Here is a 27,677-nt window from a genome sequence, read left to right as displayed (position 1 = left end):
ACTATTCTCTAGCTTTCATCTTGGACTGCAGCTAGCTGGGAGGACAATTTCATGCAGCCAGTTCGTGTGTAACTAGAAGTGTCTGCATGTGGGTGCCTGAGATGCCACCATTTTAATGCATAATATAGCATTAAATAGTGTCCAGTGTAACCTGAGATAATGCTCTTCTTTTCCACTAAGTTTTGTTGCAAGGTTAGCCAGGTAAATTATTAGTCCCTGTTAAAAGATCTTGAGAAAGGGAAAGGAAAGAGGCAAATTTCTGCTGACAATTGCAACTGCTAGTTTTGAGGATATAAATTAATTTAAAACCTTGTCTGGTAATGTCAGCAGTACTGTGCTGGTAGAAATGAATAATGCTAATTGGAAAAGAATGGTTTCTATGCACAGCATGTTAAAGGGCTGTTTCTTTTGCACTAGTGTAATTAAAGCCTTAATAAAAAGGTTACCTGGGAACAAAATAGACAAGTAGGCTTTCTGTAACAGTTGTCTAAATTCCTAAATATTAATTTGGTAGAAGGACGCTATGATATTTAATAAATGACATCCAATAATTCATAAAGAATTTTGGTTTTGCTGGTACAGAGTGAGGACAAGGACTTCAATAAATGTGCTGTTTAGTCACATTGTGTTGACCCAGAAGTCACATTGTGTATTTAAAAGCTAACAGATATCACCTGTCAAAATGTATTGCATAGATTATGATTTTTTTTTAAGTATTTTATTTATCTACTATCATAAAACTCAGGTCATAAAAGAAATAAAAGGTTGGTCACATATAGCTGGCCCTGAAGTTTAGGTCAACCTTACTGTTGGGTACCCTTTGGGGACAGTTCTAAAATCTTCTGGTTTTCAGATCCATGAAGAGTATAATATTTCCCTAAATGTAAAGCTGTTTGTGTTCTTCTAAGAGATTTACGGGAGAAAAGCACACAATAAATAGAGGGAAGAAAGTACCTGTAATTAGGTACCCTCAAAAAATTCATTTTCAGCTTAAAAATGGCTCTAGATAATATCTTGAATGGGCTTTGTACAAGGTGACTCTTTGGTAGTGATGGTTAGCAGCCATTTTCCAAAATGTCAATGAGATCTTGCTCTTCTTTTAGGAAGATGAAATGGGCCAAATGTCTTAAAGGCATGCAAATCCCCTGACAAGGGTAGAGTTACTTTCTGCACTTCCCACGTGCGTAGCTGGTGTTGTGATTATCCGTGCCACAGGTGTTCAGTGCCTGGACACAGTGCATAAATAGGTTTTAACCTTTCTCCAAAATCCTTCCAAATACACTTGATTTGTAGCAATGGCAGCTGAGGATTAGGAGGAACAGAGCCTTTCACATGGTCTCACCCTATTCCCACCTTTCCTTTACTCAGAATCCAAATTCCAGCTTCTGGGCTATTTTGGCTCCATGCCTCTCTTGCTTAGCCATACCTAATACAGACATAAACCCTTATTCTTATTAAAAGTAACAGGCTTAAGGGCACATGCTTACTTTAAACAATTTATGAGTTCTCTGTTTGAAGCCAGAATTAGTGACAATTAGTCTTTGTGGCATGAATAAAAATATTTGCAGTGCATTGTAGTACTTACTATACCTGGATGGGGTGCCGTGCAGTGCACACCCTTGAGAAGCCTCTGTGGGACTCTCATGCTATATTTAAAGCATCCAGTAACTTAGGAAGCTATTTTGAATTGGAACCAATGCTACATTTACCTCAAGCTTCTGGAATGGGACATCTTATCCAAAACTCCAAAAATACTACATGTAACCCCAGATTCTGGTACATAGTGCCAAATCTGAGTGCCCTGGTATTAGGGTGAATTTGGGCTGCCTTTCCTTGATCCTGGGGGTCACTGGGACCTTCCTGTTCTATTTGAGAATGTCAGCATTCTCTCCTTACCTAATCATAGTGGGCTCAAAAATGGCTAAGGGCAGTTAGCACTGTGGCAGGTGTTTAAAAAATAAAAAGTCAAAGTAAGATGGCTTTTTTGATGAGCAATGGCTAAGGTTAATTACTGAAGGAAAAAATTACTAGTCTTTCTGCTGATTTTTTTTTTTTTTTTTAGGAATTGTAACCTAACCTACCATTGAAGTCCTTTCCTGTCTAAAAGATTCTTATCTCACTGTTTTGCTTAAATTAAGTAACAAATTCTGCAAGATGAAATCCTTTAATCCTTCTGCCAACTGTATGGGGTGGGTGAGTGAGGATCTCTCTATTACATGTGTGCTTTTCTTTCTTCATGACAAGAAGTGATCAGCAGTCTGCAAGCATCATCAGCTGTGTGGACTGCAGCAAACCACGTCTGTCTGAACAGCAATCTCTTCCCTGTTTGATTGCCCACAGCTTGATGCTGCTTCTTTTCAGGGCAACACCTCTAAAATTGAAACACGTGCTGGTTTGCCATGTAGTTCTCAGTAGTTCAGGCTGAGTGCACAGAGCTGTAGGTATCAGACTGCTGGCACCTCATGGGAAGGGTGAACAGATTATTGAGGTCCAGAACTGTTTGGCTGTTTCACCCCTGAGGAATAGCAAAACTCCTCTCTCTTTTGTGAGAGGCTTTGTCCCACCCTTAAGGGCTGTGTGCCTCAGCTGTAGCAGCCAGCTGCAAGGACAAGTACTGATGGCTCTTGGCATTAATCCTGACTCCATGTGAGATTGTTCTCTGCTGTCTCCTCCTTCCATATTCCTTGGATGCTGATGTGGCCTCTTCCCCTTGCCTCCTTTCCTTGCTCTATTCCCACATCCTGCCTCACCAGCATGTGCTATCCTTTCTTTGCTCCAGCTTTCAATGCTGTTCAGATGAAGTGCACTTGGAGTGGAGGAGCAAAAAGATGAAGACTGCATCTGGGAAGTGAAAGACTTGGGCCCTCAAAAAGGTGTTATCATGTCCTGTGGAGCCATGAAGGGAAGAGCAGGAATGTGCAGGAAGGAGCTGGCTAAATATGGTGCCACATGGAAGTTCATGACTGCTCTGTGTGAAGCTGGGGGGTTTCCTGTTTCTCTGATTACATGTGTTGCTGCATTAAATAGTCTTCTGTAGCCTCTGTTAAGGAGCCCAAGCTGCAAATAATACCAATATCACTTCTGTGTTGACAGTAGAGTGCATCTTCACTGACATTCCTGGAAGAGACTTTGCTCCTTTTACAGCCACACGTCCCATGTTCCACAAAAAGATGGATTTATCCTGCTCAGCAGCAATTCCCTTTCCCTACATGTCTGTGCTTAATTTTCTTCATAGCAGTGGTTTCTCACTCTGCAAAGTGGCATCTTAGATAGTAATCTCCAACTTTTTCTTTGAAGAAAATAGGCTGAGCATAGATAGTTAAACACATTAATATTCTTTAAAATGCATATAAAAATTGCTAACTGAGAACATTTCCATAAATTCCACATGCCAAAACATGGGGATTAAGTAGTGATGAAGGGAAACAAAACAGAATAAACTTTTTTGAAGGTCTAGATAATTAGAGAATTAGTTCAGCTTTAATTTCGCATCAGTTTTATCTAGACCCAATTCTTTCCTAGGAAGAATGAGAAAAGTTCTAAATATTGATAATTTACATGAACAGGTTACTCTCTGGAAGAAAATGAAGTGCTTTAGGTTTTTGCCAGTGTGTGTGACTTATCATGGAGGTTATCCCAGCTTGTGGGAACCTTCCTAGCAAAAAGAAGTGATCATCCCTTCCACAATATTGGAGACATATTTGCAGTGTGATTGACAAGATGAGGAGGTGGTTTATAATTTCTATGCATGTCAAGGGACTGGCAGTGTATGAAACCAAAACTAGAACCTAGCTGCTTTATTTATCCCTTGAACAGATGCAGTACCAGCAGCTGCTGTAAGATCTTTTATACATTCCACCCACGATTCCCTGGAGTTCGTGTGTCCTAAAGACAACCTGGAAAGGAGGCAGGACACTCTCTTGTACAGTATTACATTTTATAAGTACAGTGTGAAATGTTGGTCTTTCCCATAGGGAAAGAATTCCAGGCCGGATTTGAGTTTCATGCCATTTGATGATATGGGTAGATGTCTTTGTTTCTTGCTACTCTATTTAGCTCAAATGTTTAATTTGGTCTCTAAATTTTGTTTTAATCCAGTTCTTTATAGACTAGAAAGCAGTACAAGGTAGTTTTATTATAATTTAGCCCTTATTTGCCTTATTAGCTGGACCTTTAATTAGCTTTATCTGAGGAAAGTGTTGTTAAGAGGACTGGTAAACAATATTAGTTCTTTTGTCTCTATTAAGTCTTGATTCTCCTCCACTGGTTTTGCAGAGATTGGATTGGGTTCCAATATTAAAAGCATCTCCAAGCTTAGGAGGCCAAGAAAGAGGTCTCCCCATGTAGTTGGTTGTTCAGCCTCTTGGTTCAATGCATGGATAAAAGGTTTAGGTATGAATAAACTTTCCTTGCTGGTGTTTAATTTTAGAACATCCACAGTGAATGTTCTGGCCTGGATGCCACAAGTCTTTAATTTCAGTCTTCCCATAAAGCATCTTGGCTACTGTCTGAGACTATTTGTGCCATACAGCCACACCAGTGTGCTACTGCCCTTGGATACACTAATGCTGTGAGGAGAAATGTTTAGAAAAAACTCTCTAAAATATTATCTTTTTCCACTGCAGACAACACAATTTTGCCATAGCAAAATAAGGATCAGGAGCTATTGAGAAAAGCTCCCAAATTGCTCAAGTTGTTTTTTGTGGGGTTTTTTTTTGGTTTTTTTTGTTTTTTTTAATAAAGGGTACATGCCATCTTTTGAAGCTGTTCATACCTTCTCACCATTGCAGCAATGACAATAATGGGATACTCAGTAAAAACTAATTTTCTCAGTATGTCAGGAGAGAAGCTTATTTCTGGCTAAATTGTAACACCTTAAAAGAGATGATGGTGACCTCCTTGAAGAGGTGAATTTGAAACATCTAAGTGTTTCTTAGTATTTATTTGAATATTTTCATCTATTTATTGAGTAAAGTCATAATAATTAACATCTCCAGATTCCTAGGTTTATCTGTTAACAACAACAACAAATAATCAAGTAAAAGCATATTTTAAGAGAAAGATATCAAATACTGAGAACAGATGAAAAAGGCAGTGATTTGAAATGTCCTTAGTTCATTTTTATTTGAGCTCTTTTTTAGTTGGAACACAAAAGGTGTTCTCCCTATTTTCCCTACTGAGTGTCTACTGCCTGGAACCTGCGTATTTATCTTTGGATGCTAATGGCCTAAGAAAACCCCTCTCTTTTTCCTTTTTTGCTTTTCTTTGACACCCAGGATGAACAGATATTCCTGATTACATATACATATATCTATATACATATCTTTTCTCTGCCATTTGTCACACCATTACTTAATTTTTTGCCCAGTTTACCTTGCTTTGATACCAGAATAAGTAAAATCCAGGCTGTTTTGATGGTATCTTTTTAATTTTTGTGCAGCTTCATTCCAAGGACAAATAGCCATTGGTTGGTTGTGCCTCTTGACACTTTTCTCCCTTCCTCGGGTGACTTGTGTCACTTTGTAGTGCAAGTAGGTTTCACTGTGATAGTGCTCAATTCAATTAGATAATGTAACAGAGGGAGTGCCATGGCCTCATGTTCAAAGAGAGCTGCCTATAAATTGCATTTAAAAATTGATAATATGAATTTTAACATCCTCTTAATTTAAAAATATATCTTTCACTTCTGTGATCCTTTGTCTGTGATATTGTCTTGAAGTCTTTTTTCTTTTTCCTTTCCATTCTTACCTCTGACACTCCCTAATCTGTTTTTTTATGGTTAATTTTCATTACAAAGACCAGTGAGAGAGACCAGGACAGGACTTTATTTTTTTATTAAAATATACATTGTCCATTTTGGGAGAGAGAAGGCCATGTTATGTGATATCCTTTTTGTTGGCTTCATTCCAATCCACTGTTATCCATAGACTCAACATATACATAACTGTTTATATCCTCTAATTAGAAAGCAAAGGAACTACAAGACTGAGCAAACTGTGCAAATACTGGAAATGTAAGCGTATATTCCAAGATAGTGAGGTTAGCAAGCATTGTATGTACTGATGGATAGCTAAGCTGCATGTGGAAATGACTCGTAATTTTTTCTATTGCCATCTCTCACTATCAAAGCATTGGGCAATATTCTCTAGGCCTGGGATGGTATTTTGAGATCTAAGTTTAGGTTAAGTAATGTCAAGACAAATGCCAGTTTGACAGAAGAGAGAGCCCTTTAAGCCTATATACTGGCATGGGACCATAAGGAAGAAGTTTGAAATCTTGCCTGGCAATTGTCCTTCTATAACAGTCCTTTTAGCCTAGTGAACACAAGATTGATCTACTGTAATTTAAACAAGGAAGTCCTGCTTCCACTTCACTGCTTGCTCACAATATTTACTCTGATGTTTAGAGCAGACCTGATTAATTTCTGTTGCTCTGTATGTTACTTTAAATACATTGTGGTGCTGGTAGTTGGAAGGAATGTCCCCCCAGAGGGGTAAAAAAACCTCACAGCCGACTAAAAAACCCCAAAAAGCAAATTGTCAATAGAGTGAGAAATTACTGGACCTTTAAAGAACCTAAGCTATTCACCTCATAAAAGTTTCGTAGAAAATAATTAAAGAATTATTTTGGATTTGTACAGTTGAGAGTGAGCCCTAAGCTGCTGTGACATGGCCAACTCCCAATGTCAAATCCCATCTTCCCCCTCTCCCCTACTTTTATCAAAGTATGAGAGTCTTGACTGAGTGAGATGCTATTGTTGGCAAGCCTTTGATGGACACTCCTGGAATTTCATTGCAGGAGCCATGACTTCTGTTTTATCTGAAATCTCACTGGCTCTTGATGACAGACAAACTCTGTTTTTAGCATTGCACTGAAGGTCAGGCAAATGACTGGTTTCCAAATAGAGTAACTGAAGATACTGGAACAGATTTATTCCTGGTATAATTCCACTGGTTCTATGAAGTTACAGGGGAATGTTCATCAAGAGAGCCTTTTGAGTTGAAGGATAATTCCACTATTCTCAATTATTTGTGTATAAAAATAGCTTGGAAAACATACTATTTACCATAATGTTAAAATTCATCTGTAACAGAAATTCTATAGTCACTAAGATAGGGGCAATTTTTTTAGCTGGAATAAACTAATATAACTCTATTAAGGAGACTGACCACTGTAGAATGTAACTTTTTTTCAATATCTGGCAATCTAGCTCTGACTTCTTTAATTACTAGTGAGAATGAGGTTTTATGACTGTGTAAGTATTTTAGGACTAATCTAGGAAATGTATGCACTGCCTAGGCTGCTTTCCTAGTTATAGTTGGGATTATTCCATTATTTTTTGCAGATTTTTAATTTTAGTTGCAATTTTGGCACTCAAGTCCATCAACTGACTATCAAGCAGACTGGTTAGATATTTTACTTAACTTTTGCAAATTGTCTGAGCCCTTAATTCGTACAGAAAGCAAAAACTGATTTTGCAGATGGATGAAGAAAATGAAAACTAAATACTATACTATCATTGGGTTATTAGTAAAGGAATAATCAATGTCTTTGTAGAATGACATTGTAAAGGCCAAAAGTACAAGGCAATGTGAAAAAATTTTTGTGGGAAAAAATTGGCGAGGTCACAACCACAGTGGCATTTTCACATTGATTGTGGAAAGCAGAGGAGCAAATGTCTTCTCATGGATGCAAGAAGTGAGTATTGGCAGAGAGGTTTAGCTGTGGCTAATGAGGAGGAGCTTCCCATCTCCTACTTTGTGGGACTGAAATGGTCACTCTAGGCTGGGGACATAAAGTCATAGATCAGAGAGATCCTTTGGTGAAAGCTGTCACCTTCTATGCCATGTTGTCCCTGAGGGGCTAGGACTTTCTTGATTATCAACATCCTGTGACACTGGGAGTTGGTGCAAAAATTCAAGATTTAAATTTTTGCAAAGAGGGCATGGTCAAAAATGGGAAAGAAATGTAAACCATGTTTTCTATTTTGGGAAACAGATTCAAGTATAATTTTTACAGTTCTTTGGTGGAAATGTAACCCTTAAAGCTCAAAGAGCATGTTTTAATAGTTTGGTCTTAAAGTCCCCAAAATGTTACATTTCAGTGAGCTTTTCCTTAGAGGTGGCAAAATGTTTTTTTAATGACAGATACCCAGACAATCATGAAGTACAGAGAACTGTTGCCATGACAAGGCAGGATTTCTCCAAATTGAGTTAGCTTTGACTAATGCTGTACCCTGAAGGCTCCACTTTTCCAAACCATTCACAACATATGCTTTTATAAATCCATCAAACAAGCCTGCACTCTTTCTATACCCTATGTTTTAATGTCAAAGCAAATCTATGTTCTACTTGTGGCACCTGCTGTGGCACATACTTCAGCTACTTCAGGGGAGTACTAAGCATACCACCACTCTTAAAGTCCTGTCAACATAGCTGTGATAAAGACCCTTTGGAAAATGTATAGCTCCACCCTAAAATAATCATTTGTCATAACTCATAAGGGAGAATTAATTGGCATTTAGTATGTGTAATAATATGGATTAGTGCCCTTCATGAACAGGGCTGTTCATAAAAGCACAGGCCACCTAGAGGACTACTTTTAAACAAGGCAAAACAATTTATGTGACAAATAAACTCCACTTCTAAAAATATACTTAGGTCAGTCAATATATTGCTAAGTGCTGTTGTACTAAATACTTACAAGTCAGGCTTCAACAACATCAATCTGTGTTACTAAATACTGAAAATAATATCATAGCTTAAGATACATTTATATTAAAAATAAACTTTTTCCAATATCAACACCAACAGAGTTTAGATGGTGGGTTAGCAAAATGGTATGTTGTAATATTACTGTCCACTATGGAAATATGTGCACTATGCATTCCTAAATATTTGTCTATAGCTTATGCAAAAACATACAGATTCATCAGGTTTTTGGCACATTAACATATTGTAACTGTATTTGAGCATCTGTGCTATCTACACATAGATGATGTTTTCCTGTTGATTGTTCTGTTTATTACGGAAAGCTAAAAGGGAGTTAAAGGTTTTAAAAGGAAAACAAAATTCTTAATATTGATTCCTGTTTACTTCAGAAGATTCTGTAGTCATCCTTTCTTCCCACTGAGATAAGTGTACAACTCTGAAATCCGGTCTCTCCTACATCCATTATATGTTGTTTTGGCTTTTTTCTAATGGATCTCTATGCTCCATAGCTTTGTCATGATAAAGAGATGCTTAACTGAGCTACAGACAAATGTACACAGATCCTTTTGATCCTGTGGAGGATTCTTCTGACCTTTTGCCACTAACATGGGCTGGTTGTGTGCATTCTGACTCAAAGGCAACTTCAAACTTTAATTTCTATGATTTAAGCTTATATGTCATTCAAAAGTTGCAAAGATGCAAAGCACTCCAAGGTGCTTTGAGTGTCTACACTGGAGCAGAAGATGACTGTGGTACAAAGAGGAAGGGGTGTTACACATTGATTTGCAAAATGGCAAGTTATATGTGAGTCTCTTTTGTGAAGTATTTGCTCTGGCCCTAGCCATAGTCATTAGAGAGGGTTCCCAGATGTAAGGGTGAAATGGACTCACAAGTTCTTACTTTGATAAGAAAAGCAGGGAGGTTGCTTTTTGGGACAGGAGCATCAGGCTGCCTGCTGGCCTTAATTTTACTTCCATACTCATAAAACTACAGAGGGAATAGAAGAGCTTTTAAAACTTATTGTAAATTCAAGTTATATTTTCTGAATGTGACTTAAAGCAAAATCATTGATGTCATGCCTGAGGTGAAAGTGAACACTCTGATTTACCATTGCCTGGCAGTTATGAAGGCATTTGTAGTGCAAAGCAATTAACAGAGGAACTGAAATATTTGCATTTGCACTGAAGAGAATAAATTTGTGCAAAGTAATGAGGAGTTGGGACCATAATATTTTTGCTCTACTGAAGTATTATTTCTAGTGTGGTGTCAGGACAGAAAAAGTTCTCTGGTTCTGCAAAACAAATGGGCTGGGGTCACAGGAAGAATGTGCACAATGGAATTAATTTCCTGCATGAGACTCCTTGACTCACTAACTTTTACAGCAGCTTTATTCACATCTTACTTGGGGAAAGTACTTGTATATAGCAGTTTCAAAAGCTGCTAATCTTAGAGCAGTTCTGTTCTTTGTCCTTCCTTCTTTAGAAAGATTTAACCACTATGGATAGTCACACTTTCAGTTCTCGATTCTGGTTTTTTGCTTTGGTTTGTTTTGTTTTTTTTCCCTGAGAGTTGATTATCAATGTACCCACTGATATAGGCACAAGGCTTTTTAATTACACACTGATATACCATAAACAGCGCACAGCCTTCTTATCAATTTTTACATAAGATGGGCATGACTTTGTGTCACATCTGAGTTGTAGCCAGCAAAGGCTTAGTTTGACAGCCTAGTGCTTTTCCTCCTCCTGGATGATTGCATTGCACATTCTTACAGGGTCATGCATGATAAAAAAAGATAAGGGGCCTTCAGAGAGACTCGACCAACACCTTATTGTCTGTGGAGCTTTTACCTCTGCACTATCAGTGAAAATCTGTTCACAGAGGCTGCAACAGATGCTAGAAGTATTACCTAACTGCAGAGCAAAGTAGCATGGAGCTTGAAATCCATGCTTTCATATCAATTCTGTTTGTCTGTGGTATTCACAGAGAGCAGCAGATGAGATAATCTTAGATGTTTTGAAGTGGAGAATATCTTCTTCTTCTCTGACATAGCAACAAACTTGTAAAATAAGTTTTCTCTTTCTCTTATGTCTCAGATTCTCTTTTTTTCTTTTCCTGTTTGTATTTTTATAAGGAACTTATTTAAATGCCTGGATGATTTGCTTATAGTAGTCTCCTGTGTCATTTGCCCAAAATCTTGTTTGACATCTTGTTTTGTCACTGTGAAAGATGCTGATTCTTTGTTTTCCATGTTTGTATTACCCTGAAGTACAGCGCCAGGGAAGGTCTGGGCCCCGTTACTTGAAGTATGCGGAAGAACCTTTGATTCCTCACTGTTTAAAACCAGAGAATTTCCTCCAGTTCCTGGTGTGTCCCATATGAAAGAAGACCACTAGGTGAATCTAGGCTTTTATGTTTTCCCTGAGTGGTTGATGCATATAGCTTTGATATCAGCTACTGTCTATGCCTCCTATTTTCCTCTGCAGCCTTGTGAGTCTCTCCAGTTTGATAAAATTTTGCATTTAAAATGCTATTTCTAGTAGTGAGTGTTCAGGCATGAACATCATAACATTCCTCATGAAATTAGTTCAGTCTTAATGCAAGACAGAATAGTAGGAGTCTTTTTCTAGTTCTTACTTGGGATAGCTCTTGAAGAATAATGTCATGAAATATTTCCTTTCCTAACATAGAATAAGAGGTAACTGTGAAATTCCTTTCACTTGAATGTGTTCTGGACAGAATATGACCCAGAAGATTGACTGGTATGATCTGGAATTAAGGAGGTCTTTTCTGAGGATTTTATGTAGGAGATACATGAAAAGTGTGAGCAGAAGGTAGAGGGTGAATTTCTTTCCATCCTGAAAACGATACAAAAATGCAGGGGGGAAGGCCATTCAGAAGAAAATGCCTGTCACCAGCTGAGACAACCAGATGGACATAATATGTGGTACTATTTAAAACAGGTCTGCTAAAATTTTGGGACCATCTTTGGATTTTATTAGGCAGTTTCATGTAAAATGCATGTGTTGCTCCTGTATCATTTACATATGCAATCTTATAGTTTCTTCAAGGGCTTTATAATTCTATAAATAGAAGACGCATCCCAGGATAAAGAGAGATTACTAATATGGCTCCATTTGGCACTTTTGTCTGCCCTGGAATCTTCCCAGCTGTCCAATAACCATCCAAGCATTCCTTATTTTCATTTATTTCCGCTTCCTGGTGTCTGAAGTAAAAGCCTCCTGTTTGTTAAATAGCTGCATATTCACTTGGAGAAATGTTTTCTGCTGCCATTGCAGTTGTTACAGCATTGATGTTGATCCCATCAAAGTTCCAGCACTGGCAGTTTTTAAATATTTTTTCTGCAAACATGATTAATGAAACTAAGCAAGGTTACTGAACAAGATGTTGTAAGAGAAAGAAGGATATAAAAAAAAAGAAAACAGATGAAAAATGAAACTAGAGGGGGTGACCAAGATCAAACTCTGACAACATATTAAAACTCAAAAATGCTTACAAACCTTCTTTCCATGTGGGTGTACAGCTCTGAAAAATATCACTGTAAATGTAACTGCCTAGAACAGAGAACTTTCATAATTCCATCAGTCATAGTACTGGCTGAATCTGAGATTTGCATGCTGGTGTTAGGGAATACAGAAATCTGCTTTATAGTAAGTTTTTCCTTTATGCGGTTCAAAATGTCACTTTAGTTTAGTCATAAACATGTTTGCTTGATGACAAAATACAGTGATGTAGCTCATTGTCCTGCAGTTTAACTAAGTCCTCATTTGACATCAAAGTGGAGGGGTTAAATTTTTTTCTGTGTTCCTTTCATTCCTCATTTGTATCAGGCAAATAATGGTTTCACTAGCAGCAGGAATCCCTATTAAAGTAACTGTCATATTTTCTCATCTATACAATTCATTGTTCAGCAGTTTGTTTGGTGCCAAATGAAGGGAAAAAGACAAACTGGACACAGAAAGGCATACTACCTTAGACTTTCTGAAATTCTTTCTTGGTCAAATGACAACTTTCTTGCTGCCTCTTCCAAACCAATTATTTTGACATGCTCCATTGCAGAAGACAGTATCTAATGTAGCCAAGGAAAATACAGTTAAGGCAAATTCTGAACTTGATTGCATTCCTTCCATGGATTTAAATAGATGTCCTGTGAACATTTATTCCTTAACAAAATACACAACCAGATTATCATAATTAGCATGTTTACTCTGGAACAAGAGAGGAAAAATTCTAATTTGGACAAGCAGAGTTTAGAAACTCATTGTGACTAGGTATGGAGCTCATTACAGCCTCTGCTTGCAGAGAAAAATGTCTGCACTTATCATTAAAGAAATTAAAGATAAAAGCACAACTTTGTAATGGAAGTGAGGCACCCTGCAGATTAATTCTGTTATTTCTGCATAAGTTACACAGCCTTATGATCCTTAAGGAGCTATGCTCTGAACTGAGCATGAAGGCATATCTTAAACTAAGAAGCATATTCTTATCTCTGAAGCTTACTTAAGTATCCCAAGCAGGCTAATGATGGTTTTCACTCAATTTATGCTCCTAACTTTTGTTACCTAAGAATATTTATTAGATACGAATGTTTAACCCATTTTGGAATACTCACACTAACTTCCTAAAGCATTGATCATGCTACCAGACTGGTAGAAATACTTGATGTTTCCAAGTACAGGTAGTCACCTGAAAGAAATAGGAATGTACAGAGGAGTGAGAGTTGGGGGTCAGCATCTTCGAGGCCTTTCTTGAAACACTCCATTTAAACATGTGCTCTGCAAGAAAAACACTGCCCTGTCTTGTTGCTGCTTACGCCAGTAAGTGATGAAGACCAAATCTAGATGAGATAAAACAGGAAAGAAGCAAAATACCCAAAAAGGAATTGGCAGAAATGTTGATCTCCAAGTTAACAGGTAGAAGTATCACTAAGCAGCAATATCACTAGCACAGGCAGATCTGCAGGATGGTTTTTGCAGGAGCCTTTTGGTTTGGCAGAAAGTTCATGCACAATTGATGGGGTGGACACTTTTCTCTCTGTAACTGAAATTATGGATGTTTTCAATTGAGTCTCTGGAATGTAGCACAAAATAAAGTTGAAGAATGTATTAAGATGGGATATGTCTTAGCATTCCCAATGAGACTGAAAGCTTTCTAAGCCTCACTTGTTAATCAGCAGAGTGAGCAGCACAGAAGGGGAAGGGCTGTCCACAACAGGATGCCAGCTGGAGAGGAAACTCTGATCAGGCTTCTCTTCCTGCCTTAATACCTTCTTTCAAGTGCCACTTATGGTCATAGGCTTTGCTAGTTGGAATCCCCTTCCACACACACCTGTGCTGGGTAACTCCACGAGGAATTCAAAACATGTCAGCACAAACAAGGCTGCAGAAAATACAAATACAAAGCCAGTACCTTATCCGAAGATAATTGAGGCTCCATGCACTCTGCTGAATTAAGAATTGTAAGATGAGATTCCTGCCTTTCTCTACAATGAAATATCTCCAAGAACAGCTTTTTGTCTAGTTGTTGGGAATTTTTGAATCATGTTTCAGTCTGAAACTTGGGCATAAACATAGAAGACATGGTGCAATAGAGGTGAGTGGCATTGTTTGGATCTTCCAGTTCAAGATCACTTTAAATGAAGAGCCATTCACCACAGGCAAATATTTACTAGCTGAGGTCTTTAATTTCTTTAATAACCTTCTTCTAAAGCTGCTTATGGCTTCTGAACTTTACAGGATGTTCCTGTTAAACCATATTTTAGTACATAAACATTTGGTTCATAGACAGTAATTGTGTTTAATGAAGACTTTCAGTAAATTTTCATAACATAATGTCTTTTTGTGTGTGTGTAATGTTTTTTAAAAGATATTTACTCCCAATTCTCCCTAGAAGATGGTGCAGGCTGGGAAGGGGAGCTGATGAAGCAGTACTCTATGGAGAAAGAAGACTCTCAGCTTAGGTTACTTTTGTGTATAGCACAGCCAACTGATCTGACTTCTTTTTGATCAGAAATTAAACAAACATTATTAGTTGAACCAAAAATCAGTGTGTCCTTTGCAGCAAATGATGCTTCTTCCATCTTAGTAATTTGACTTTTTTTTAATATTTTGAGTCCTTAAATAACCTTTAACTACAGACAGTGCAGACACTATGTTACAACAATTCATTTCTATTATTTTATTTTGTCTGTAAACAGGGAGGCTTTCTAAAGTGACATAATTTTTTTATTGAAGCATTATGGAAAATACTACTTGCAAAAAACCCACAGAAAATCTCTTTTTGAAAACTTGTCAACATAATACTGCTTTGTGTTCTGAAGACACTGAAAAATGTGTAGGAAGATACTGCACTTATGCAAGACAGGATTCTAAAGCTAATAGATGTAAAATTCACCTAGAGAGATGCTTTTACTTTCCAGAACCATCCATGTCACTGGTTTGTTCTTTATCAAATAAAATCATGTGGATGTGTGTGTTCTTATACTATGCAAGCTCTCAGTGGGAAATCTTTGTAAATTGCTGTACCCAATACTTCAATAGGTTAAAGTGCTCAAAACCAGCGTTGGCATCATCATACTATCAATCAAGTTCAATCCTTGTCCTCAGCAATAGCCACATTCCTCCTCAGGGATGCTTTCATTTTTGAAAATAAGGAAAATCAAAATCCTTCGTTTTTAAGTGTTCAGGTTCTGTTACTTTAACATAACAATCTTCAACATAACATGATTTCCCTTTTAGATTTGAGATTATATCGATATGTTCAGATTATTTCCTGTTAAACAAACATGGTTCCTGTGGCTTACCAAGGGAAGTGGCCTCTCTGTGTTCAACTGAGCACCTCTAGGAAAACAAAGTTTAAGTAATTACATTTTAACAGGTACAACAAACATCTTCAATCTCTACAATTTCCTAGCTTCCTGAAACATCCAAAAGTTGATGTACCTGTTAAATGTGTTAAAATTTTGTTTTACTTGCTAAATCTTTAAATTTCCAGGGATCCTGCTGGGATGCCTGGTGGGATGTCATGTTATGCACTAAATGTGAAACAACCTATTACAGAAGAAATTGGCATTGTACTTTCTCAGGGGAACTTTGCTTCTATTCTGTTTTATTCACTTTGATCTTAAAAAGAATTCCTCATTCTCTGAAGTTTGAAGCCTGTGCTTTTGTTTATTCTCTCACAGAGCTTCGATGACTGCTCCAGGTACAAAACAGTTATTCCTGTGAATAAAGGAAGTGTTTAGGGAGGCATTGATGCTGTATGCTGGTAGCTTAATGCTGGGCCCTCCACTTGGAACAGATTCACATTGGGCACTGTGGCCTCTTAAAGCCTTAGATGTGAAAATAAGGTCATGATACCAAGTGAGGTTCCTGCAAATTTAGTTCTGCCTCAGCACCTCTGTCACTGTGGACATGTGTTACATCTCATTTTCCTTCATACAGCTGCCAGCTGGTGTGTGCTATGCTGGTCTTCCCTCTGTAGGTGAAGCACAGAGCTCAGTATACTTCTGGACTAGAGACAGGACTGCTGTTTGCTGTGTCAAACTGGCAGCTTGCATTTTAGTGAGCAGAGGAAGAACAACTCCCCTGGTAATCTGGTGGCCAGAAACAAAGAGAACTCAAACAAATGCATTCAAAGAACAATTAAATGTAAGCTTGTGTCCATTTAATAAGTACTCTAATTTACAAGCATGCAGGAGCAGAAGAGACACACACACATCAGTCATATCTGTGCCAGAACCTCAGGACTTGCTCAAAGCTATTTTAAGTTGCTTAATATCAGAAGTGGCTGAAGGCACTAACTGCCAAACTAAGCCTCTCAGTATTGTCTCAAATGCCCTTTTAGTCAGGCCTTATTGTTGCAGGACCAATCAAAAGCCCTTCAAAGTTATAAAGCATCATGATCTTAGTTACATACAATGAGATACATTAAGCAGAATGAACTTGAAAAAAAGAAGATCTTACCATAGTGGCCAATAGAAAGACATAAACCCCTCAGTTTATTGCTAATGGTTGTAGGGGAAGACAAGACAAATTGTGTTTCTGTGAGCAGGTTAAAAAGCTGCACAGAATGTAGAATTCAAAAAGCTGAAAATGAAGCAGGCAATATTGATGACTGAGATCTGTCTGTTTGAAACACAGAAAAACATCCCACCTTATACAACTGCCTTAAAATGAATTCAAATTTGAAAAGGAGAAGCAAGGAAAAAGATAGGGAACCTTTAAAGAAACTTGGCTTTTTCTGATCCTGTAGGCACTTGGAAGCTGTGTGTATATTTGCTGCAGGGGGTCTCCTGTGGAAGCTGACAGATCAGCTCACACATGGGGGCTGCCAGCATACTAAGAATCAGTACCTCAGCTTTATTCCTGGTTTTGATTTGCATTCAGGTTATTGAACTCCTTGATGCCAAATAAGAACTCAGTCACTTGGTTCTCAAAACCTGTTGTAACAAAACAATCAACATTTGTCATTATATGACTTACCTCTTTGCTTCCATTTAATTTCTGTGAGGCACACAGCACTCACTACCTTGGCACAGTGTGTGATGCTAGCTGAGAACAGACTGAATACACCCAACAGATATATTTGGATAAAGATTGGGAGAAGAGATATCATTGTTAGTCATGTGACTTCCCATGATATGAAGAGCTGTGTAACCTTCTAGTTACATCAACACATCCTATTAAAAAGCCACATCCACTCTTTTACTGTCATCTGTATTGTTGGTGTAACATAGAGCAGTCATGCGTCTAACAAGCTAATCTCCAAAGTCCACAATACTGGAATTTTTTTTCTTTATTTTTTACAAAGGATTTGAAATTTTTCTATCAGACAATGTGGAGGTGGGGCAGGGAATGAAATGATCTTGCAAATAGGAACAGGTGTATTCACACTGCCTCTCAAAACATCCCCCAAAGGCTTGCCTAGGGCAATTCCCTAAGCATGCCTATATGCTTCCTTTCATTTCACAGCTGAAAGTCTTTTACATTTGGCTTATTTTCATCACCTGAGTCTAGTTAGCTTGGCAGGAAGGGCTATCATCTGTCTGTCTTCTTCCTTGAAGAGACTGTATATTGTGCATGGAAAGCAGGCTTGTGAGTGGTGTTATGTGTAAGGGAAGTTTTTGGTGTTAATCAAGGTGGCATTGTTCCATCCTGGCTTGGCACTCCTGAGAATGAAGTAAGCTGGCTGCTTGGAGTGCCCCCAGCCCTTCTGCTGTGGGAGTACAGATTTCAGCACAGGGTGTCCTGAGTTGGAAGTGCTTTACTGTTCATCCCACAAAATCTCTGTGCTGCTGTGATTCCTGGTACCAGAGAGAGGTAGATTAGAGCTATTTTGGGTGTTCTCACATGTATTGTAATCTCCCTTCCTAGCTACAGATGCAGCAGAGCCTGAGAGGCCACTTGAGAATGTCTTTGCAGCTTGCCAGTGCAGCTCTGTTTAGTGTAAATGGAATCTCTTCAGGGTGTCAGTGGCATATTTTGCACATGCCATGAGTGTTCATTTAAGGCAGTTCTTGTCTTATGGAAAACAAAAAGTCAAACCAAAGCAATAGAAGAAATTCCGCAGAAAGGAGAGCAACCAAAAAAAAAAGCCATTGAAGCCCAATAGTGAATTGAAAACAATGAGGCATATCATTCAGGCAAATGGTAGCTGCAAAATGAAAGTTTTCCTTAGGTTTGGTTAGTGATATGTGCAAGGGTAGTTAGTTTCAGGTTTCCCAAGTCTTTTTTTACATTTAATTGGTCTTTCTCAGCTCTCCTATCTGACACAGAAAGGTGTAAAAGCCATAGGATGCTTGCTCTATGGTATAGGTTATCTAGGCAGTTTCTTTCCTTGTTTATGTTTTGTGCCTTCTGGCAACGTGTCAAATGAAATGGTGAATTTCTGCCTGCCTCATGACTTATCCCAGTGGGTCTAACTCATTTTCTTTGCATTTTTTCTTGTCCAAATTTGCCTTCTGTTTTCTAAGAAAAACACTATTTTCCCGTTGTTGCTCTTACACTTTTATTACGGGGAGAGGGATGGCAAATGACTCATTTAGGAAAGAATAAAATGAATTTCCTCAATTCACTTTCTTACTGTGGGTGAGGAAGAGATGTCTTCTTAACTACCTGGATTCAGTGTGGGCATTCAGCACCTGTTCTGCAGTGGGGTCTCAAAGCATGTCTCTCCTTTCACCAGGTTATGCTCCTGTGTATAAAGAGAGGAAGTTTTGCAGGCACTTAGAGCCTCAGAACTTAGAATGACTCTGAGAGTTTGTTAGAATCTTCTGTGCAAAAAAATGCTTGCATAAATGTAACGGTGAGAGATTTAAATGCTCTTTTCTCTATAGAGGAAACATGTTGTTCCTTAGTCTCTTGGGATTTTCTTGAGACATTGTAGTCTCTGATTTTCTGATTATGGAACAGAACATTTTCTTTTAATTATTTCTTCTATTCCAGAGGAGAGCATGTTCATTCTCTGTGCTTTTGCACATTTCCAATGCTGGTGAATATCTCATTATCTGAAATGTTGTTCTTAAATGAGAAGCAGAAAAAATAAATTGTTGGTTTTGGGGTTGATGTCAGGATGGAGTCAGGCATAGCTCAAGTGCTGGAAGAAGAGGCCCTGGCTAATGCTGCAGGCTATATTAAGAGCTTCTCATTTGTGTAGGCCTTCCTATGTATTTTTGTCTGCCTTGTAAATTAGGAGTTCCTTGGGGGTAGGAAAACTGTGTCCATCCATCTGTTTGTACAAGCACTCTCATTAGTATTTGAACACTCATCCACTGAAATGCTGCCTGATCCCTATCTCTCCCCCTTGGAGTGGAGTTGAGGGGGCTTGGCTGGCAGCGTGTGCAGTTCTCAAGGTGGTGCAGCAGCTGCTCTTTGTACGCTGCCCCCCAGAGCTCCTGCTAAGCAGTATTTACTGTGCAGACGGGTGTTTTAGGGCACAGCTGTCACTGTGGTGCTATATATTCACCCAGTGTACCCATCCCCTCACAACACAGCGTAGTAAGAATTCTCTCTCATGTGCTGGAAGGAACATGTGATACTTCCAGCCTGCCAACTTGCTTTAAGCTGGGGATGTTGGAAGTCAGATGTCTGTCTTGTAGGAAACTTGTGAGGGCTGAAAATTCACGTCTCTGAAGCAGCACATACTCCTCTGCTTTTCTGAGAGCAGTGAGATGTTTGGTTTTTTAAGATAAAATCTGTCCTTGAGCTCGAGGCACTAAAGAACTACTATTAACATTAGATCTGTTGGTGTTACCCTGATTGGATTTTGTAAATCAATTGACAGAAATAGCTGTACCCTGAAACTCTGATGAATGTTTTGCTGTAGCATTAAATAAAAGCATTTGCAGCACCTAGCAACTGAGAGCTATATTGTAATCCTGAGCAAGTGAGTTAAGACTATTACAAAGGTTTTCTGAAATCATTCTGTCTAGAACTTGCCCAGAGATTTGTTTTAGGAAAAAAAGATTGGTAGTCAAGTTGAAAAATGCATATTTGTCCTTGACAGTAGTATATTTCTCTAAATTTGTTACTTCTGTTAATAGATGAGAGGCTGAGATAAGAGCAAAGTAAAATTTGCTATGGAGACAGATCTGGGTTTCTAGTCTAATTCTAAGGTTTAATTAGCATTAGTCCTTCAAAAATATTTTCAAAAATATTTTTAAATAGAAAGTATTTACTCAAGATTTTAGAAAGCTCACACAGTGAGCTCTTCTCTGTTTGTGATTTATGGTAGTAAATGTTTTAGTAGATCAGAGATGAATTTTCAAAGGAAAGTACCAACATAAACTCTTTGCATTCCATTCCTTTCAGCTGGATCTTTAGAAATGGGAACAAGATAGTCTTGAATGTGCCTTGACACTTCAGATCTGTGTGCCCTGTATCTCCATCTGCACACTGGTATTTTGTTCACAACAATTACTGACTGCTCTTGATGTCTGCTGGAAATGCATGCTGTGCCTTCACTTGGAGCACTCACAGAGATGTCTCTCAGGTTCTAACTAAAATACATGTAATTTTGTACTTTGGTTTTCATGTTTCATTCAGACTATGCATCCAGTCTTTAATAATGCCTTCTATATAAAAGTTTACAGCACCAAATAATCTAGTGTGCTTTTAACTGGTGGGAAGACCATGAGAAGAAGTAACTCTTTCCTGATACCTACTTCTTGTGCGAATTGCAGATACAATAAATTAGATCTATTTTTTGTGAGTCTTGCTGTCTGTGAAGGAAGGATAAGCTGATTTTTAGAGGTAAAGTGACATCAATAGAGTGCTGTCTCCTGAAATGGGAATTGAAAAAAATAGAATTGTATGAAAGAATTCCACACAGAATTTGCTACCCTTATACTTAGTTGAAGAAGTTGAAACCCTGTAATTTCCTTTTTAAGTAGGAACTGATGGATTGAGACTTTCCTTCTCTTTCACAGTATGGTGCTCCTGGAGCTCCTTGCCTCAGAAACAAGTGTTGCTAAGTTAGAAAGTTATGTAAATCACAAATTCAGAATTACTGAGGACTTTTTTGTTTGAGAGAGTCTTGTGATGAATGTTTTTTCATTTAGGTTGTATTTTCTAAAATATTAGTGAGAAAATATCCCATTAGAAGAAATGAAATTAGGTCTTTCATTACAACCATCACCTCCCTCTGAATTGACTCTAATTCTAGGAGGGTTGTAGTTGCTGTGTCATTATTTTAAGGTATAACATTTACCTGTGAGGCTACTAAAAGCAAAAGTCAAAGCAAGTGAGAGGGAAACTACAGTGTTAGAGCTGTGTTTAAACTAGCCCCAGATGTAGAGTGTTATCCTGTCTCTGGAAGCTCTGCTTCCCTGGGTTTATTTTGTTTGAGGCATCACTGAGGAGTGGAAGGAGAGGTAGATGTGTTGAGTAAGAATACCCAAATTAGGGCAGACCTTTGACTTTGAGGAACTGGGATGATATTAAAAAACCAGTCTTTGTTGTTAACGAAAAAGACATGTGGGGGGGAGAGTTTCCCAGAATTTGGAACTAGCAACCCACAGTTAATATTCTGTGGCAAGAACTTGTATGTTTCATGAGGAGGTTAAAAGTGATGTCTTAGAAAAGCAATGTGTGAAGATTATTTATTTTAAAAAGGATAATTTGAAAAAGACAGAAGTGTCCTGCTTGATGAATTCAACTCTTACTGATTCATTTGTCTGTGTTCGGCTTTAGTTTGCTTTCTGCCCTTTCTTTACCTTTTATTCTATTGCAGAGTCTGTTTCTCAACATATTTGTGGGACTGAGCAGGGAAGGATCTTTGAGTAACTACACAAGTACATGTGGGTGTACAAATAATCCATATTCTTTATGGGCTTCCGGGTTCTGTGTACTTGGCACAATGCAAGTCAATAAAATGCATAGAAACTAATGTTTGTATAACAGGTTAGAAAAGCTATGCTTGTAACACAAATCTTTTGGTTTTGGTTTGTTGTATTGGGTTTTTTTGTTGTTTTGTTTTGCTTTGTTTTGTTTTGTTTTTTTCTTGTGAGGGTGCATTAGACTGCAGAATAGAGCTCTATCTTTAAAACTACCACAAAATATTTTCCCCATCCCTCCATTCCTTAACACCAGGAAAATACTTTGGGAAATAATACTGCTATTATCTTATGCTATTCTACTTGCATAAGAGCATTTTATCTGTTTCCTTCCCTCAGAAAACACAGAACTCTTTGCTTCTATCTCAAATGAAAAGGTATTAAAACTTGTCTCTTTCAGTCAAATAATTTCTGGGAATTACTTAGAGTGCCTAATTCCAAAGTAATCTTTACTTTTGCATAGTCTGAGTGTGCAGGGTGCTGTGTGCTTGAGCACTCTGACAGTAGAACCAGTGTTCTGGTAAACTGACACCTCCCATTGTCAGACTACAGTGGCAGTTGGAATTCTGGCCTCAATAGCACCTTTAACAGCGTGTTAAGAAAGGGCTTTTTCCTTTTTTTGTTTATTCATCTTTGCCAGTAAAGCACATGAGCTAACAGTCTAGGGAATTGTTTTGGAAGGAGGTTTTTTTTTTTTGCTATGTATATATTTATAAGTGACTAGGAATTTGACTTTCTGGTTTCAGACTTGCAGAATTCACAGGGGACTTTTGGCTCATAATCAAACACATCTTTATTTTATGTTCGCTGTACTGAAGGACCAGAATTTTTGAATGCAGCATTTGTGGTAGTGCTTTAGATTATCCTTGGGATTTTTAGTGAGGAATGTAAGGAAGTGAGTTTCTAAGAAAAAAGACCTATAGCTTATATCCATGCTCTTTCTGTACTGGGTGCTGAAAGCAGAGGACAACTCTGTTGTGTTCATTAAAATTTGTCTGGCTGATGGTATGGGAAGGCTTTCCTGGTTTAGTGCCGTACTGGTGTTATCCATAAAGAAGCTGAGAGGGCTGTGTAAAATTGAGGTCAGGGTGCTGTCCATTCAGAGAAGGTGCAGTTCACAAGCTGAGTGGAGCCAACAAAATGTGTTGCCACAGTGAACAAACAGAACTTCTGGACAGTTGTATCAGTTGTTGGGTTTGTGGTTGCAGCACTGTGGTTTCTTATTTCTGAGAATGCTGGTCTTTGAAGTGTCAGGTCCAACAGGTTGGTGAAACAGGCACGTAGCAATTTGTGTTGGTAATGGAGCTGCAGTTGTATATGGGTAAGGTTAAGTAGAATAATTTCCTCTAAAGCCTGCTATTAAAGAAAAAAGTGTGCCCAAGGCCACTCACACGCATTCATTTTCCACCCCCTCAATAAAATAAATTAATTTGGGGAAAATGGCTTTTAGGAGGAAAAATACAATAAAATCATGCAGTGGATAGTAGTTCATACATTTTCTGCTTCTGAGTAATGTTTCTGTATACTGCTGCTGCATGGAGATAATTATCCCCTTGAGATAGTGATAATAGGTGGTAAGGGAACCACTACATTGGGCTTAACCTCTCAAAATGGAAGTAACAACAAGTAGATGGTCTCCTGGACCTTTGCAGAAGTGTGAGTTAATTTTGGTTTGTTTAATTCCCATAAGTTTTGATTTTTCACCCATACAATAACGGATACAAATATTGTTGTATCTATTAGTGTATTTTTTTGCTGTATCTATTCAGTACTGTAATTCTGGGCAAGTTCTCCAACTGTTCTGTATACAGAATGACTTATCAGACTAAGACTTTTTCTTTTGTCTTTTTCCACGCAGATCACCCCTGGCAGCAAGGCAGCACAGTCACAGATGAACCCAGGGGACCTTGTCGTGGCCATTGATGGAGTCAACACTGACAGCATGACCCACCTGGAGGCCCAGAACAAGATCAAATCAGCCAGCCACAACCTGAGCCTCACTCTGCAGAAGTATGTTGTAATAATTTAAACTTGTTGTGTTCCTAAGGACAACCTATGAAGCTTATGACTGAAGGTTGCAAGTGTTTTATCCCTGTCTATTAAATTTAATTGAAGTGCTCATGGCACAGATATGAGATGAAAAGCCAAAATCTGCTCTGATTCTTGTAGAAGTCAGCATGGATTCATACAGAAATCAAATGATTGGGTTGAGTGTATCTCTGTGGATTTAGCCTATTGAATACAGGTGTAATCCCATATCCATTCAAGCTTCTGTTAAATGAATCCAACAGTGATGTTTCTTTTGGTTATTCTCATGTGGGCAACATAGTTTAGTTTGGCTAATTTATGAACAACTGTTCTAATGACAACAAACACAAAAAGTGTTACAAGTGCATGGGAGGGACCTCATGAGAATTTGTGCTAATGGTCAGGCACCTGTGAGTTTGAAAGTCTGCTCAGTATCTGACCCAATAAGGAAGATGTAGCCCAAGTGCACGGAAGGGAGGCAGTAGAATGTGGAGAGGGCAGGTTTTACCACAGAGATGTGATAAAAGTTGTCTTGCCAGTAAGAAAACAGTTAATATGTTTTTTAACTTCTGCTGGTTAATGTTACTTTCAAGGAAATTTGTTCTCAAGTTAGATAACCTTGCACAGAGGGTTTCTGTAATAAATGCATTAACATTTAAAGCTCCATAATTATAGAAAGCAAAGTAGCTGCTAATTTTATTGCATTGTGAAGAAGATAATTTTTATACAGGGCAGGCAAAGACAAGTACAGAAAGCACACTGTAATGTGGAAGTACAATTTCTGACAAAAGAATCTCATATATGAATGTGCAGTAGAGATAATCAATATCAGGAACATACTAATAGCTAAAGAATAAGGAGTTTAGATGTAGTTTCAAAGACAGGACAGGGTACTATAAAGCAAAATTTGTGGTTGATTTTCCCCCACGGCTTTGAGTGTTCCAGATAGAGTAGAAAATCACTAACTTGATGCATGTGGTTGAATTCTCATCCTATCACACACTCCAACTTCTTTTTTCTTCACTTGGAGTTAGAGTGTTATTATAAATATATTTATGGGGTTTTTTTTTGCAAAGATTTAAATTGTTCTGAATATTTTTTAATTTAAAAGCTGGGAAAAATCCTTTCTGATTGTCAGAATGTCTGTCTGATTTTCTGTTGAACCTTTGTGTTTTTACATTGAGAGAAAACATTTCTTATTTTGCTTTGGGTTGTTCCACATTTGGTATTAATTCTCCTGAATATTGAACCCAAAAAGTTGTGCAGTGTCTGCCTCTATGGCCTGGCCATAGAGGTTTAAATGGTTTAAAACTACAAACCAACAGCTCTTCTTATTGACAGAAAGATTGCCAAATTCATGACTAACAAATCCAGATTATCCTAATACATATCACAGAGACAAGTTACTTAAAACTGTAATTTTGATCAAGTGTTGCTAGGGATATTTCATTTGAGTAATCATTGTGCTTTTTTTCATTTGCTGACCTCTAAATTACAACACCAGCAATTCTAGTGGCCACATCATTAAAAAAAAAAAAAAAAGAAAACTAGTAGAAGTACCTTTATAATTGTTTTCATCTCTATTTATTTTTTCTTCTGTTTTTTTTAAGGCTGTCCCTGTCTCTTGGTTTCAAAACAATAATATATAATTCAGATATTTGAGTTATATGGATAAAGAACAACCAAAGAAAGCAGTAATGGAGTGTTCCAGAGACTGAGATATGTTTGCATAGATAACAGATGTAGATATTTTGAAAAGAAGGAAAATGGCATAAAGTAAAATGAAATACTAGTAAACATAAATAGATGATAAAACAGCTTTTTTATCAAATGAAAATTTTCTCAGATGATGTTTTTGCTCTGAACTTATACAATTAATGGACTCTTCTTTTCAGCTATTTTATGATGTGAACTATTAGTTTGCCTTTGTGACCCGTTCAGCCTCATTAGGAAAACCCAATGGAAAAAACTGGAAAGTATTTTTTTTAAATAATTTTTTTTCTTAGATGACATGAGGATATTCAAAAAAGTTGTGCTCAGAGGTATTAAGCTGGCTTTACTTTGCACAATTCAGAATTTATAAAGCTAAATTCTAGCAGCAAGTGATACTGACCAACTGAGGTACACATAGAACCCTATTAAGGATCCAATGTCTTGAACAAAAAGCATCTCCACCATATTCAGGAAGTTATATTAATCTTGCCTTAAGAAGTATTTTTCTCCCTGGACACAAATGGGTTCATTTACCCAAGGACAAAAAGATTATCAGTTTAGTCACCTCCCCAAAAGGTACAATGCAGTATCATTTTTTTCAGCAAAGAATTTTACAAATATCGGGTTGGTGAAAAGAATAGCATGAAAAGAAGGTAGCAATGATAAGGGATAGTAACTTTCAACCAAATAAGAACAAGACAGAAGAGAGGCAAAATCTCCTGGGACGTGGTTACCAGGAAAATGACTGTGCTAAGAGATCACTTTGACTTTTTTTAGACATGGCTTGCAGCAATGAAACTGGAGCAGTGTTCTACTACTATGGAAAAACAGCCCTAGTTGCCATAAAGAGCACAGAGCTGGAAGTGCTCACTTATCCTGTTTGTATAAAAGTTTGGAAATGCTGGAAATCCTTTCCAATGGAAAAAGCACATATGTGCATTACGAGATTGACTGTTGTGATAGGAAAATTTAAGCTCTAAATTGGGGTGATACTGGACATGTATGTGAAGTAGTCACAGGGCTCTACAGAATGTTTCAAGGTCATGGAATGCCTTAGCAGGCAATCTGTGGCTTGATTTCGCTGTAGTGGCACTGGAGGTAGAACTGATCTCACTTATTTTATCTGTAAGGCCATGGAAGAAGCAGTGGGATGTGAAGTCTTGACAAAAATGCTCCAAGATAGAAAGCTTTTTTTTTTCCTAATGGTTCCTGGCTCTCTAGAGCAATGGCCTTTCCCTTTATCGGTCGTGGCCATGAAGGTTTCATGAGCATTGTTTATAACCTGACAGTTAAGACAGTGTTTGCTGCTTCTCACTTTTATTGCAGCACTTCGTTCCCTGCGGGCTTTTTTCAGGGTGGGGAACTGCTTCTTGTTTGAATTTGGCTGTCAAAAAAAGCTGCATATGGTGTCAGCACTTGTGCAGGACATCCAACTGCAAGGCATCAATCATAGAGAAAAAGGAAGTGGTAAGAGCCCCCATTCATACTCACCTGCCTAAACAATGGGATTCTGTGATTTCCTTTATGAACTTAGTTTTAATTCAAGTAACACCTGCACTGTTCAAGGCACACTAACCTAGACCTTCCATGAATGTTCAGTGCTGGCCTGAGTGGAGTTCTCCATGATTCAGCCATGGCTTCAGGAATTTGTGCATGTCAAGTGTTTTCTGACAACTCCCTTCCCTAAACTCCCTCTTTAATTTGTTCTTATCACCTCAATCATGCTATGTTTTCACATAAACCCACAAAATTAGACTGGAAGTCTCACCATTTATGCCAGAGGTTTGATCAGGCAGCCAGAACTTGTTAGTGGCTTGAGCTGTATTGTCTGGCTGCTGATTTCTCTGCATCCTGCAGTGTGCCTCCCTTTG

At 38.0% G+C, this 27,677-nt stretch overlaps 1 protein-coding gene across 4 annotated transcripts in view; it reads left to right on the top strand.

Annotated features, from left to right (window-relative positions):
• The window catches only part of LDB3 (LIM domain binding 3), a 108,298-nt gene that overhangs the window by 7,682 nt on the left and 72,939 nt on the right, over nt 1-27,677 (top strand). For all 4 annotated transcript variants that reach the window (XM_059476908.1, XM_059476906.1, XM_059476905.1 and 1 more), the window contains exon 3: nt 23,924-24,075. In XM_059476908.1, coding sequence (XP_059332891.1) covers nt 23,924-24,075 — 152 coding nt within the window. The remainder of the gene's footprint in view (nt 1-23,923; nt 24,076-27,677) is intronic.

Source organism: Ammospiza nelsoni, chromosome 8 (genome assembly GCF_027579445.1).
Source record: "Ammospiza nelsoni isolate bAmmNel1 chromosome 8, bAmmNel1.pri, whole genome shotgun sequence".
Lineage (NCBI taxonomy): Eukaryota > Metazoa > Chordata > Aves > Passeriformes > Passerellidae > Ammospiza > Ammospiza nelsoni.
The sequence above is the reverse complement of the archived record's forward strand: the minus strand, read 5'-3'. Positions and strand labels throughout refer to the sequence as shown.